At 42.6% G+C, this 13465-nt stretch overlaps 1 protein-coding gene across 4 annotated transcripts in view; it reads left to right on the top strand.

The window, feature by feature from the left end:
* The window catches only part of AADAT (aminoadipate aminotransferase), an 89198-nt gene extending 84129 nt beyond the window's left edge, over positions 1–5069 (top strand). For all 4 annotated transcript variants that reach the window (XM_069744224.1, XM_069744223.1, XM_069744225.1 and 1 more), the window contains exons 12-14: positions 2073–2179; positions 3829–3930; positions 4689–5069. In XM_069744224.1, the coding sequence (XP_069600325.1) occupies positions 2073–2179; positions 3829–3930; positions 4689–4733 (254 nt within the window). In that variant the 3' untranslated portion in view covers positions 4734–5069. The remainder of the gene's footprint in view (positions 1–2072; positions 2180–3828; positions 3931–4688) is intronic.
* Positions 5070–13465: the final 8396 nt, after the last annotated feature.

Raw genomic sequence — 13465 nt, 5'->3', positions numbered from 1 at the left:
AAACGTGTTCTGTGGATTGTGGGATCACACATCTCTATCTGGCAGTCTGATGGAAGAGTCTTGGATTGGTGAATGTCAGGAGAAGGTTGCCTGCCTGATTGCATTGTGCCAACTGTAAAGGTACCTTCACACATAACGATATTGTTAACGATATCGTTGCTTTTTGTGACGTAGCAACGATATCGTTAATAAAATCGTTATGTGTGACGGCGACCAACGATCAGGCCCCTGCTGGGAGATCGTTGGTCGCTGAACAAAGTCCAGAACTTTATTTCGTCGCTGGATCTCCCGTGGACATCGCTGGATCGGAGTGTGTGACGCCGATCCAGCGATGTCTTCACTGGTAACCAGGGTAAACATCAGGTAACTAAGCCCAGGGCCGCGCTTAGTAACCCGATGTTTACCCTGGTTACCATCCTAAAAGTAAAAAAAACAAACACTACATACTTACCTACAGCCGTCTGTCCTCCAGCGCTGTGCTCTGCACTCCTCCTGTACTGGCTGTGAGCGTCGGTCAGCCGGAAAGCAGAGCGGTGACGTCACCGCTCTGCTTTCCGGCCGCTGTGCTCACACAGACAGTACAGGAGGAGTGCAGAGCACAGCGCTGGAGGACAGACGGCTGTAGGTAAGTATGTACTGTTTGTTTTTTTTTACTTTTAGGAAGGTAACCAGGGTAAACATCAGGTTACTAAGCGCGGCCCTGCGCTTAGTTACCCGATGTTTACCCTGGTTACCGGCATCGTTGGTCGCTGGAGAGCGGTCTGTGTGACAGCTCTCCAGCGACCAAACAGCGACGCTGCAGCGATCCGGATCGTTGTCGGTATCGCTGCAGCATCGCTTAATGTGAAGGGGCCTTAAGGTTAGGGGAAGGAGGAATAATGCTAATCAGTGTTTTTTCACTGAGCCAAGATCCGCAAAGCCATGGTTGGTGGAGTTTAGTTTGGAAGAACATGACTTGCGCCTGCAGAGTCCTAACCTCAACGCATCAACCACTATCAGTGTCTGATACTGACTCACAAATGTTCCTGTAGGTGAATGGTCAAATATTCTCACAGACACCTCCAAAATTTTGTAGAAAGCCTTCCCAGAAAAGTGGAAGCTTTTTAGCTGCTGCGGGGAATTAATGTGTATAGGTTTAGAATGTGAAGTCATGAAAGCTCCTGTAGGTGAAATGTGTATGTCCCAATACTTTTGTCCATATAGTGTACTTTTCTGTGGCCATCTAATAATCTAGGGTATTTGATAATCCAGTACAGTTCTGATACCTTTGATGCTAGATAACATAATTTATTTTGTCCCATGTAAACCCATACTTTCAGAGTTGAATGTAGCTAACACTCTCGCACCTCTCCAGTACATCCTTAACTTTGCGCAGAGCTAATCCATCTCTCGACTCGAAATTCCTCCGCTTCTCTCTCTGCAAATTTCTTCATTGATCCTTAGTTCCCAACGTATCCAGGTTAAACTATTAGCATTGACCTACAAAAGCCGACCATAATCTATCTCTGTATATCTCCAAACTAATCTCCTGTTACCTTCTAACATGTAATCTCTGGTCTTCTCAAGACCTCTTTTTTTCCTACACGTTTATACATTCCTCATCTAAGACTACTCCCGAACACCCCCATACTCTATAATTCTATCCCCCATAATTCTATCCCTGAACACGTCCGATACTGCCAGTTTCGGAACTTTCAGACAAAACTTGAAAATGCATCTCAAGAAAGTGTTATTACAACCTGCAATACTCCCTGTGCCACCTCACAACCGGTGAAGCTGCCCCAATCCCCCCAACCTAATGTCTCCTTACCCATCTTCCTGTAAGATATAAGGCCGCAAGGGTAGGGACCTCTCCCCCTCTGTACCACTCTGTCATTGTTAGTTTGTTCTCTCTAATTTCTATGTGTCTTTTGTATGTAACCCCTCTTCATGTACAGCACCCTGGAATCAATGGTGCTTTAAAAATAATCATTTTCCGCTAGTTGTCAAACTATAATTTTTCATTGAATACCGTGGACTAAATGTGCTGTGCTGTGTTACTGACAGTGTACTCTTTGTTTCTTAAATGAAAGGCTTGGCAGAGTGGCACAGTCCTACGGCTGGCATGTTCCTGTGGATGAAAATCCTTGGAGTCCCAGATACACATCAAATGATCATGTTGAAAGCAATCAGCAAAGAGGTAAAGAATCAGCATTTGATGTTTTATCTGCTAATACTGTGCAGTCTGTGATGCTTAACTTGATAAAAAATAAGATACAAGAGTGTGAGTAGTTTTATCAGATAAGTCTAAGAATAACTGAAAATGATGTGACAGAATGGTGCCAGGGACTCCGGATGAGGAGCATTGTGATTTTAGACTGGATGTAATATTACAAATCATTAGGAGCAGTAGACCTAGCTGAAAAAATGGTTTATAGATGGGGGAAAACCAGAAGTTTGGGGACAAATCCTTAAAGTGTACCTCCAAACATACATTTTCTGATTAATTTTATCTTCATAGAGTTTTTAAATAGTACGTCCTGTAAAGTGATAAAGGTAAGTAATACACGATTGGTAGCCATCAGATCCCACTATAAGGCGCTTACTCCATACATGTATGCAGCTTCATTTTAAAGTGGATCAGTCAAAATAATGTGCGTTCCTGTTATAGGCCAGCATATTGTGATTTGGAGGCAAGTATATGCCCCTACTAGCCAAATAACCCAAAATTGCTTTTGGCAAGTAGTAGTTATCAAAAAAATACAATATATGAGTCTGCTATGTTCAAGACAAAGCCCTGCTGCCTTCCTTTACCTTTGTCACAGTAGGGAGTGATAGAGTGCAGGTGTATCTACATGTATCACTCACTGATGAGCCAAGCCTCCTCTAAGTCCGCTCTAAGGTAGTCCGCTCTAAGGTAGACCGCTCTAAGGTAGACCTCTCTAAGGTAGACCTCTCTAAGGTAGACCTCTCTAAGGTAGACCTCTCTAAGGTAGACCTCTCTAAGGTAGACCGCTCTAAGGTAGACCGCTCTAAGGTAGACCATGAGAAAAGAAAAATGGATAAGTAGCATGCAGTAAATTTAGGGTGAAATCTAATGAACTACTAGTCTCTGATGTGAAGTATCTTTGCAAAAAATCTTAACTGGTAAAACATAGGGCATTTAGTTAACATTGTTTTGATTTAAAAAAAAACGTACCCCCAACAAGGTGTATCCAATCTCCCCTAACTCTTGTAGTTCATCTCACTATGTGTCAGAAGATGTAAAAACAGCAACCTGCCCATAGAAAGCATATAAACAAAATGCACAGCCCTAAAAAGGGGACACCAAGTACAAAACACTAAACCAAAACAATTTGAGCCAGAGCCTATGTTGGAATAAGTGCAATGCATAGGTGTGCATTCACACTGTGGCCATTTAACAAGCAGAACCTAAAATACTAGTACTGATATACTAAAAGCAGCCAGAGACTAAGCATTGTGATGTGTGCTGTGTGTGCTAACAAGGTGCGTATAACTGAACTACATGTACCAGGCAGTGATGAGTATTATTCGCTAAGGCTGTTTGGTTTAGAGGAGTTGGTGCCTTCATACATATGGTGTGTAAAATAAATGCTCTTCCTAATAATTGCATTAGTAAATCTGATGATATCGGATGATTGCTCTCAGCTCTATGTGCACAGTCAAATCTATCCTCACAGCCTCTAATTACGCTATGAAATGCCATATAGTGTCTGCTATGAAGGATTGGTAAATGTAAAGCACTGTTATAGTAGCAAATCTAAGCCATGACAAGCGATGAACCATGGTGTGGCAGTTGTGTACAGATTGTTGTCTGTTCATCCGTAGGTTCTTCTCGTTCCCGGCTCAGCATTTAATATTGATAGTTCAGAGCCTAGTTCTTATGTGAGAGCCTCCTTTTCTCTCTCTACCCCAGAGCAGATAGACCAGGTGAGTGCAGTGTTATTATATAAATGTTGTCATCTATGTAAAAGTACATTTTGGCTACTGCGGGACCTGAGTCATGGATTCTATTTTTGGTGTTTGAAAGTGATTTACTACACTGTTGAGTCTGCTGAAAAAGTTTCAGACTTTTGACTTCATTTGTGTTATTGTATTCTGTGGTGTCGAGTCATCAAGACTGGCGTGCACGCTCGTTTTGATGGAGTACAAGAGCATACGACAGTTAATGAATTCAGCACTTTTTCGGAGAGGCGCGCACCCCGCATGCCAGAAATGGTAATCCAGAGTAGCATTTTTGCCATGCAAGAAAATGACAGTTTTGGCATTTTCACTGTTCAATTAATCAAGTCTTAAAATTTTCGTGCATCTCTACATTGCAGAAAAATTTAGCAAGTTTTCAAAGATTTATACCACTTGTGTGGATGAATCTGCCCCATTGGCTCTGTTGGGGTTCCATTTGAATTCTATTTTTGGGGGATTCGGAAAGATGCCCAGAGTCATGAACTTGGATGCAAAACATAATGTAAAAACAGCCTAATCAAAGAAGAAACTAACAAAAATACCTATTGAAAACAGAATTCACTAACGATCTCAGATGACTCTCTGTAAAGAATAATAATTTTCTTTATTTAACCAGGAATTCTGTACATGACTTGAAATTAACATTGAATATTCTGCTGATCATGTCTCTTGTATTGTCATTTCTTACATTTATACTAAACCTTGTCGTTGTTTGATCATTGTAGGGACTGGAGAGACTGGCATCTCTTATTATAGAGGAAAGGAAATGAGCAATCTGTCCTGTAATTTACCAGGACATCTCAAGATCTCAGGGGAACAGCACAAACACCTGTTCTACAATCTGTAGTGTCTTCAGAATAAAGTCATAATGAAGATGTAGAAGGATTTATAAAGCTGCTGGAATCTGTTCTAATGTTGTATATGAACACATTTTTTATATAGTTTGTGTCTATGGAAATAACAATGCTAACGAAGGGGCTTGTATCATCGTACACTAATGAAGTAGTGGTCTAAGTGTATTGTTTTCATATAACTTTGTTATTTGTGGAAAATAACACAATAAAACTATAATCAGCCACAAGGAAAGCCTTCGAGCTGAAAAGGCACTAGGTTGTGACAAACAGAAATCCTCACTGCTCCTTATCTACTTCTCTGAAGTCAAACCTTAGTACAGGTGGTGGCAACAAACAGAATTGTGCCATCACAAAGAGAAAAGGGCAAGAAGGAAGAGTGGTCAGCTGGTAGAGTGTGGTCTCATTCTATAGTCTTCTCATATTGTAACCCATATATAGAGATCAATGCACATAGAGGATCAAAAATATCGTAAAATAATTTTTTTTAATCACCTTAGTATTAAAAACTTACAATTATAACAATGATTCGGGATTCTAACACAATGAAGACTACCAATAGTGGAACCACAGGTCCGATGTAAGGATATAAGTATTGAAATCCAATAACCTACATCAACCAACAATCATATGCATTATCATATTATACCACTGTAAGATAAAGTAAAGTTACTGGTGAGTGTCACCAAAAAAGTTGTGGAGGCTGGAGGGGTAACTAAAGGATTAATAGACCATAATTACCTCAGACCTGCAGTGCCGTGACCCCTACGCGCCTTTTGGCTTGTGTGTCTTCTGGGGGAGTGGCAACGTCAGGTCCTGTAGAGGTTAAATACTCAGGCCAGCCAAATCATGGAACCAGAAATGAGAAAATATTGGCCATATGTTGACGCATGCGCTGCTGGTGTACAGGGCGTTCTCGTCACCGAGGGTGTCATCAGCGTATATGCCGGCGTTAGAAAAAGGAAACCGTCACGTGGGAAGGTCCTTGTCTGTGCCGAATGTACAGACCCGACAAAGACGCCGTTGGCGGCGCTTAGCAACTCCCCAACAGCGCGCATGCGCACTGGCCAAAAGCAAGATTGTGAGAGAAAGAAAAAAAGGATTGACACACTGGAATATCAACCGATTAAAAGGGTACGAGTGGAAACAAAAAGAAAATCAAACATAACATCTTAACCCCACAAACTGATTCTCATAAGACCACTAAACTTTTACCTATAAGGTACATAAGTATAGTGTCATGTATGATGTAAAATGATATAGATGGACAATCATATTCATTATACAGTGCTAAGAAAAAGTAAAAGAATAAAGAGATGATAATGTAATATGTCAAATGTGCAGTGTGTGACAAATGAATGTGACCATAATAGGAAAAATATTTATATATAAAAATAAGAGTGTGGTGTAGAGCCATAAAAAACAAAAGTGAATTGTGGTATTAAAGTGCAAAAGTGCATACTTTATATTCAATTATGTGCACAATATTTGTACATATGTAAAAAATACAGTAAAAAGTCCACATAAAAGAGTTTTTCATAATCATGATGATCACATAAATATGGGGACAAGATGTATAGGTGGTCCTCTTTCCTACTACGAAAATGGATTATCCATGATAAGGCAGCAGCCACGAGTCAAATACTGATAATTGGAGAGCTGTGATAAATATAAAATAAAACGTAAGAACCAATAACACAAATAGATTATCTACTATATAATTGTCTAAGGGTCACCTTCCGTCTTTCTGTCTGTCCTTCTGTCTGTCACGGAAATCCCATGTCACTGATTGGTCGCGGCAAAACGGCCACGACCAATCAGCGATGGCCACAGTCTGGCGGCAAAATGGCCGCTACTTACTCCCCGCAGTCAGTGCTCACAAAGGGTAGCGTTAACGGACCGCGTTATGCCGTGGTGTAACACACTCCGTTAATGCTGCTATTAACCCTGTGTGACCAACTTTTTAATATTGATGCTGCCTATGCAGCATCAATAGTAAAAAGATCTAATGTTAAAAATGATTAAAAAAAATAAAAAATCATTATATACTCACCGTCCGTCGCCCCCCCGGATCCAGAACAGGCCTTTCCCGCTCCTCGCGACGCTCCGGTGACCGGTCTATGCATTGCGTTCTCACGAGATGATGACGTAGCGGTCTCGCGAGACCACTACGTCATCTCGTGAGACCGCAATGCACTGTTGGGACCAGAGCGTCGCGAGGGGCATCGGTAAATGCCTCGGCTGGATCCAGAGGGCCGACGGAGGGTGAGTATATAACTATTTTTTATTTTAATTTTTTTACACAGGGATATGGTGCACACATTGCTATATACTACGTGGGCTGTGTTAGATACTGCATGGGCTGTGGTATATACTACATCTCTGTGCTATATACTATGAGGGCTGTGCTATATAATACGTGGCTGTGGTATATATTGCGTGGCTGGGCAATATGCTACATTGCTGTGCTCTATACTGCGTGACCTGTGTTATATACTGCAGGGGCAGTGTTATATACTACGTCTCTGTGCTATATACTACGTGGCTGTGCTATATACCAAGCGGCTGTGCAATATATTTCGTGGCTGGGCAATATACTACGTGTCTGTGCTATATACTACATCGCTGTGCTATATACTACGCGGCCTGTGTTATATACTGCATGGGCTGTGTTATATACTACGTCTATGCTATATACTACGTGGGTGTGCAATATATTACGTGGCTGGGCAATATACTACATTGATGTGCTCTATAATACGTGGCCTGGGTTATACTGCATGGGCAGTGTTATATACTACGTGGCTGTGCTATGTACTACGTGGCTGTGCAATATATTATGTGGCTGGGCAATATACTACGTGTCTGGGCAATATACTACGTGTCTGTGCTATATACTACGTGTCTGTGCAATATATTACGTGGGCTGTGCTATATACTACATCTCTGTTCTATATACTTCGTGGCCTGTGTTATATACTGCATGGGCTGTTATATACTACGTCTCTGCTATATACTACATGGCTGTGCAATATATTACATGGCTGTGCTATATACTACGTGGCTGTGGTATATATTACGTGGCTGTGCAATATACATCGCTATGCTATATACTACGTGGCCTGTGTTATATACTGCATGGGCAGTGTTATACTACATCTCTGTGCTATATACTACATGGCTGTGCTATATACTACGTGGCTGTGCAATATACTACGCGTCTGTGCTATATACTACGTGGCTGGGCAATATACTACGTGGCAATTTGAACCACGCTTTGCTAATTGGTCGCGGCCGGCTGAATCCTGTGTGTAAATTGCATTATTCTGAAACCTTCATAAATAAACTACATACAGATTCTAGAATACCCGATGCGCTAGAATCGGGCCACCATCTAGTATACAAATAAACATTTTTGATTAAAAGACACAAACAAACAAGGTCAATTTAAAAACATGACGACAGGGAATTCAAAAATGGGGCAAAATTCAACATTTCATTTAAGCCCTGTGGTTGCAAAGTACGCAATTCCCAAATCCAACATGATTTTTTGGGGGCTAGGAGACGGCCAACATTCCCACCCCGAAGATCCGTGCGAACACAATCAATACTCTTGACTCGAAAACCAATGGGGTCGCATGAATGTTACTGTTTAAAATGCCTTCGAAAACTTTTAAGTAAACCAATATTATCCTCCTCTTTGGCAGCCAGTATATTTTTATATGCTCTCTTACTCTCACTTTAAGGGCTCGTGTTGTCAAACCAATAAACATTTTTGTACAAGAACAATAGGCATAATAGACCACCGCTGAGGTTAGACAGCTAATAGTGTGTGTGATTTTAAACAGCTGACCATCTTGTGAAACCAAGTCCTTAGATGTCTCAATATTGGGACACGCCACACATTTCCCACATAGCTTGCATCCCCAAATTGATTGTGGGTTTTGTTGTCCAGTATAGAAAGGAGGGGACGGGGCTTTAGGTGTATAATAGCTCCTAACCAGGATATCCCCAAAATTCAATGATCATCTAGCTGTAATTGAAGGTTCAGGGGAGAGTACTATTTAAGTACTGGGTCCGCCAAAAGTACGGGCCATTGTTTCTTCACATATTGTGCATAGCCTTCAGTCTAGAAGCCAAGAGAACCGAACATATGTTGAAATGTCACAAGTCAGATCCATATTTAACCTAGGGACACAGAGGAAAGGAGTGTCATATCACCCTGTACAGTATCATCAGACAGCTCTGGGTCCTAGACACAGTGTACTCTACCAATAGGAAAACGGTCTTCACATAAAACCAGTCTTTGTGTGTGTGTATGCAATGTGAAATAAAACGGAATGTGGGTTTCAGAAATCTACATACTTGCTGCAGAAACATCACACTCATTTGTATGGAACTGATATTCAGTCTCAAATGTCTGCAGCAAATCAGCTACATGTGAATACAGTATAACTCTCCTTTTCCTATGTAGATTAATCTATTATTGCTAAGTGGTCATTGCTAATGAGAGATTGATGCGATCTTCATGCTGTGACCAACGTCACTGTGTGGCCCTGGTCTAATATGTGATCACAAGGAGATCCCTAGGGTCTGTTTTTACACTATGAGGATTGTACAAGTGTATTGGTCTTACATGTAGCGCTTATTAAAGGGAACCTGTCACCCATAAAATCGAAGATGAGCTAAGCCCACCAGCATCAGGGGCTTATCTACAGCATTCTGGAATGCTGTAGATAAGCCCCCGATGTATCCTGAAAGATGAGAAAAAGAGGTTAGATTATACTCACCCAGGGGCGGTCCTGCTGCGGTCTGGTCCGATAGGCGTTGCGGTCCGGTTCGGGGCCTCCCATCTTCTTACGATGATGTCCTCTTCTTGTAGTCACGCTCCGACGCAGGCGTACTTTGTCTGTCCTGTTGAGGGCAGAGCAAAGTACTGCAGTGCGCAGGCACCAGGAAAGGTCAGAGTGGCGCACTGCAGTACTTTGCTCTGCCCTCAACAGGGCAGATAAAATACACCTGCGCTGGAGCCGCAGCATGAATACAAGAAGAGGACGTCATCGTAAGAAGATGGGAGGCCCCAAACCGCGACGCCCATTGTACCGGGACCGCCCCTGGGTGAGTATAATCTAACCTCTTTTTCTCATCTTTCAGGATACATCTGGGGCTTATCTACAACATTACGGAATGCTGTAGATAAGCCCCTGATGCTGGTGGGCTTAGCTAACCTTCGATTTTGGGGGTGACAGGTTCCCTTTAAAGAGCTATTTCTCCATATTACACACTAACGTGTCTTGAATATATTCAGAGATGGACGTGTTACATGTTCTAATCTCTTTACCTTAAAAGCTTTTATTCCTTAGAGGTTCATGAACCTTCAACGGCAATTTACTCTTTAATTTATGCAGCGTTTTAGATCATTAATGACTGTCAAGACATCTCTTACTTTATGATATATCCTTTTAGAGCAGATCTCTCCTTTTACAGATTGCTTCTTGTGATCATAGTTCTGAACATATTTGGTTGGCTGTATTTAGTGGTATAACTATCCAGGTTTCAGAGGTTGCAGCCAGAACAGGGGACCCTCAGCATATGATTGTACCAAACAATTAGATCATCAGACCAGATGGAGCTGCCTGAATATATACATAAAAGGTTCATTTTTATTCTGTGTATAAAGGACTGATGTCATCTCTTATGGCAGTGCACAACAGAAAAGAATGAGTAGGGGGAAACTAGTTTTGGCTCTAGACCCAACAGGCTCAAGCTGCCAGCCTGGCTGTATACCATGATCTGATACTGAAGAAGATCCTACTGTACTTGCAGTTTATTTTAGACAAAGCAGTAATGTGATTCAAAGTAAATGTATAAAAAAATTACTATATCAGTTTTCCAAATTCTCCTTTCTAAATCACACCTCACCACCTGTGCACTTGACCCCATCCCTTCCCACCTTCTCCCCCACCTCACAAACATGCTCATTCCAGCCCTAGCCCATCTCTTTAACCTATCGCTATCTTCTGGTACCTTCCCCTCTGCCTTCAAACATGCCACCATCACAACCATCCTCAAAAAAACTAACCTTGACCCAATTGCTATGCCCAGCTATCGCCCCATATCACTGCTCCCGTTTGCTTCAAAACTCCTTGAGCAGCATGTACATGCTCAACTTTCCTCCCACCTCTCATCTAACTCTCCTTAACAACCTGCAATCTGGCTTCCGCCCTCAACACTCCACTGCCCTGACAAAAATTGCTAATGACTTAAAGCCAAAGCTAACAGACAGTTATCCATCCTCCTCCTTCTCGACCTGTCCTCTGCCTTCGACACAGTCGACCACTGTCTACTGCTACAGATTTTTTCTTCCCTTGGCATCAAAGACCCTGCCCGGTCCTGGATTGCCTCATACCTTTCCGACCGCACATTTAGCGTTTCCCACTCCCACACTACCTCCTCATCCTGCCCTCTGTTGGAGTCCCTCAAGGCTCTGTCCTAGGGCCCCTACTTTTTTTTCCATCTATGCCCTTGGCCTAGGACAACTCCTAAAGTCCCATGGCTTCCAATACCACCTGTATGAGGATGACACTCAGATCTACCTCTCTGGCTAAGATGTCACCTCTCTGGTGTCCTGAATCCCGCAGTGTCTATCAGCCAAATCCTCCTCCACCTCTCGCTTCCTAAAACTCAATATAGACAAAACCGAACTCATCATCTTTCCCCCATCTCATGTATCCCCCTTATCTGATCTATCTATTATGGTAAACGGCATCATGCTCTCTCCCACACCTGAAATCTGCTGCCTCGGCGTAACTCTCGACTCTGCCCTGTCCTTCAAACTGCATGTCCAAACTCTTGCCACCTCCTGTCGCCTCCAACTCAAAAATATCGCCAGAATCCGTCCCTTCCTCAGCCCACAATCTACTAAAACTCTTGTGCATGCCCTCATCATCTCCCACCTCGATTACTGCAACACCCTCCTGTGTGGCCTCCCCGCTAACTCTCTTGCACAGCTCCAGTCCTCAACTCTGCTGCCCGGCTAATCCACCTCTCCTCGCTACTCCCCTGCTTCTCCCCTCTGCCCATCCCTCCACTGGCTCCCACTTCCCCAAGGAATCCAGTTCAAACTACAAACACTGATCTACAAAGCCATCCACAACCTGTCCCCTCCCTATATCTCTGAACTAATCTTCCAATATCTTTCCTCACGTAATCTTCGATCCTCCCAAGACCTCCTACTGTCCTCCACACTTATTCGTTCCTCACACAACCGCCTCCAAGATTTCTCCCGAATATCCCCCATCCTCTGGAATTCCACGCCTCAATACGTCCGATTATCCACCACCCTCGGATCCTCCAGGCGGAAACTGAAAACCCATCTCTTCAGGAAAGCTTACAGCCTGCAATAACCATTCTGCTGCCTCACCACCACCCGAGCTGCCGCCTCAAAACAGTCAGAGCTGCTGCGTCACCACTACCAGAGCTGCCGCCTCCCCACCACCAGAGCTGCCGCACCCCCGACCTGTCTCTTCCCCATTATCCCATAGAATGTAAGTCTGCAAGGACAGGATCCTCTCCCCTCTGTACCAGTCTCTCATTGTACATTTGTTTACTGTAAACGATATCTATAACTCTGTACGTAACCCTTTTTTCATGTACAGCACCATGGAATTAATGGTGCTATATAAATAATAATCAGTTTTGGATACACTAGTTTTTACTAAAAAAAAAAAAAAACAGGTAGCAAACACCTGTGTACCTGAAATGAGCATAATTTTTTTTACTGGTTGCCCACCTTACCATTAGTAAAGAGTACCTACTTATGGGCTAAGTGGCTCCTAAGGAATTTATTTTTTCATATTCTGCTTCCAAGTTGTAGGCCACGCCTTGAGCACATAGTATACTGGGCTTTTTATTTCCATGAAGGGAATCTCCCATCAATCTTCCCCACCTCATGGCATTTCGGAAATCCCTAGTTCATCCTCACTTTTTGTTGGAGTGTTGAGACACAAGGGTCAGTGTGTGCTCTCGTCCACTGGTATGTGGTCAGGTACTATCCAGGTGCTTCTCACAAAATTAGAATATTAAAAAAGTCATTACAAATAGACTAATCTATTTCAAGTGTTTATTTCTGTTAATGTTGTTGATTATGGCATACAGCTCATAAAAACACAGTCATTACCTTAGTAAATTAGAATAAGTAACAAAAAAAACACCTGCAAAGGCTTCCTAAGCATTTAAAAGGTCCCTTAGCTTGTTTCAGTAGGCTCCACAATCATGGGGAAGACTGCTGACTTGACAGATGTCCAGAAGGCAGTCACTGACACACTCCATAAGGAGGGTAAGCCACAAAAGGTCATTGCTAAAGAAGCTGGTTGTTCACAGAGTGCTGTATCCAAGCATATTAATGGAAACTTAAGTGGAAGGAAAATGTGTGGTAGAAAAAGGTGCACAAGCAATCAGGATAACCGCCGTCCTGAAAGGATTGTTAAGAAAAGACCATTCAAAAAATTGGAGATTCACAAGGAGTGAACTACTGCTGGAGTCATTGCTTCAAGACCCACCACACACAGACATATCCAGGACATGGGCTGTGTGTCAAGCCACTCATGACCAATAGACAATGCCAGAAGGGTCTTACCTAAGCCAAGGAG

Source organism: Ranitomeya imitator, chromosome 1, assembly GCF_032444005.1.
Source record: "Ranitomeya imitator isolate aRanImi1 chromosome 1, aRanImi1.pri, whole genome shotgun sequence".
NCBI lineage: Eukaryota > Metazoa > Chordata > Amphibia > Anura > Dendrobatidae > Ranitomeya > Ranitomeya imitator.
Note: the sequence above shows the minus strand (reverse complement) of the source record. Positions and strands in the feature narration are given on the sequence as shown.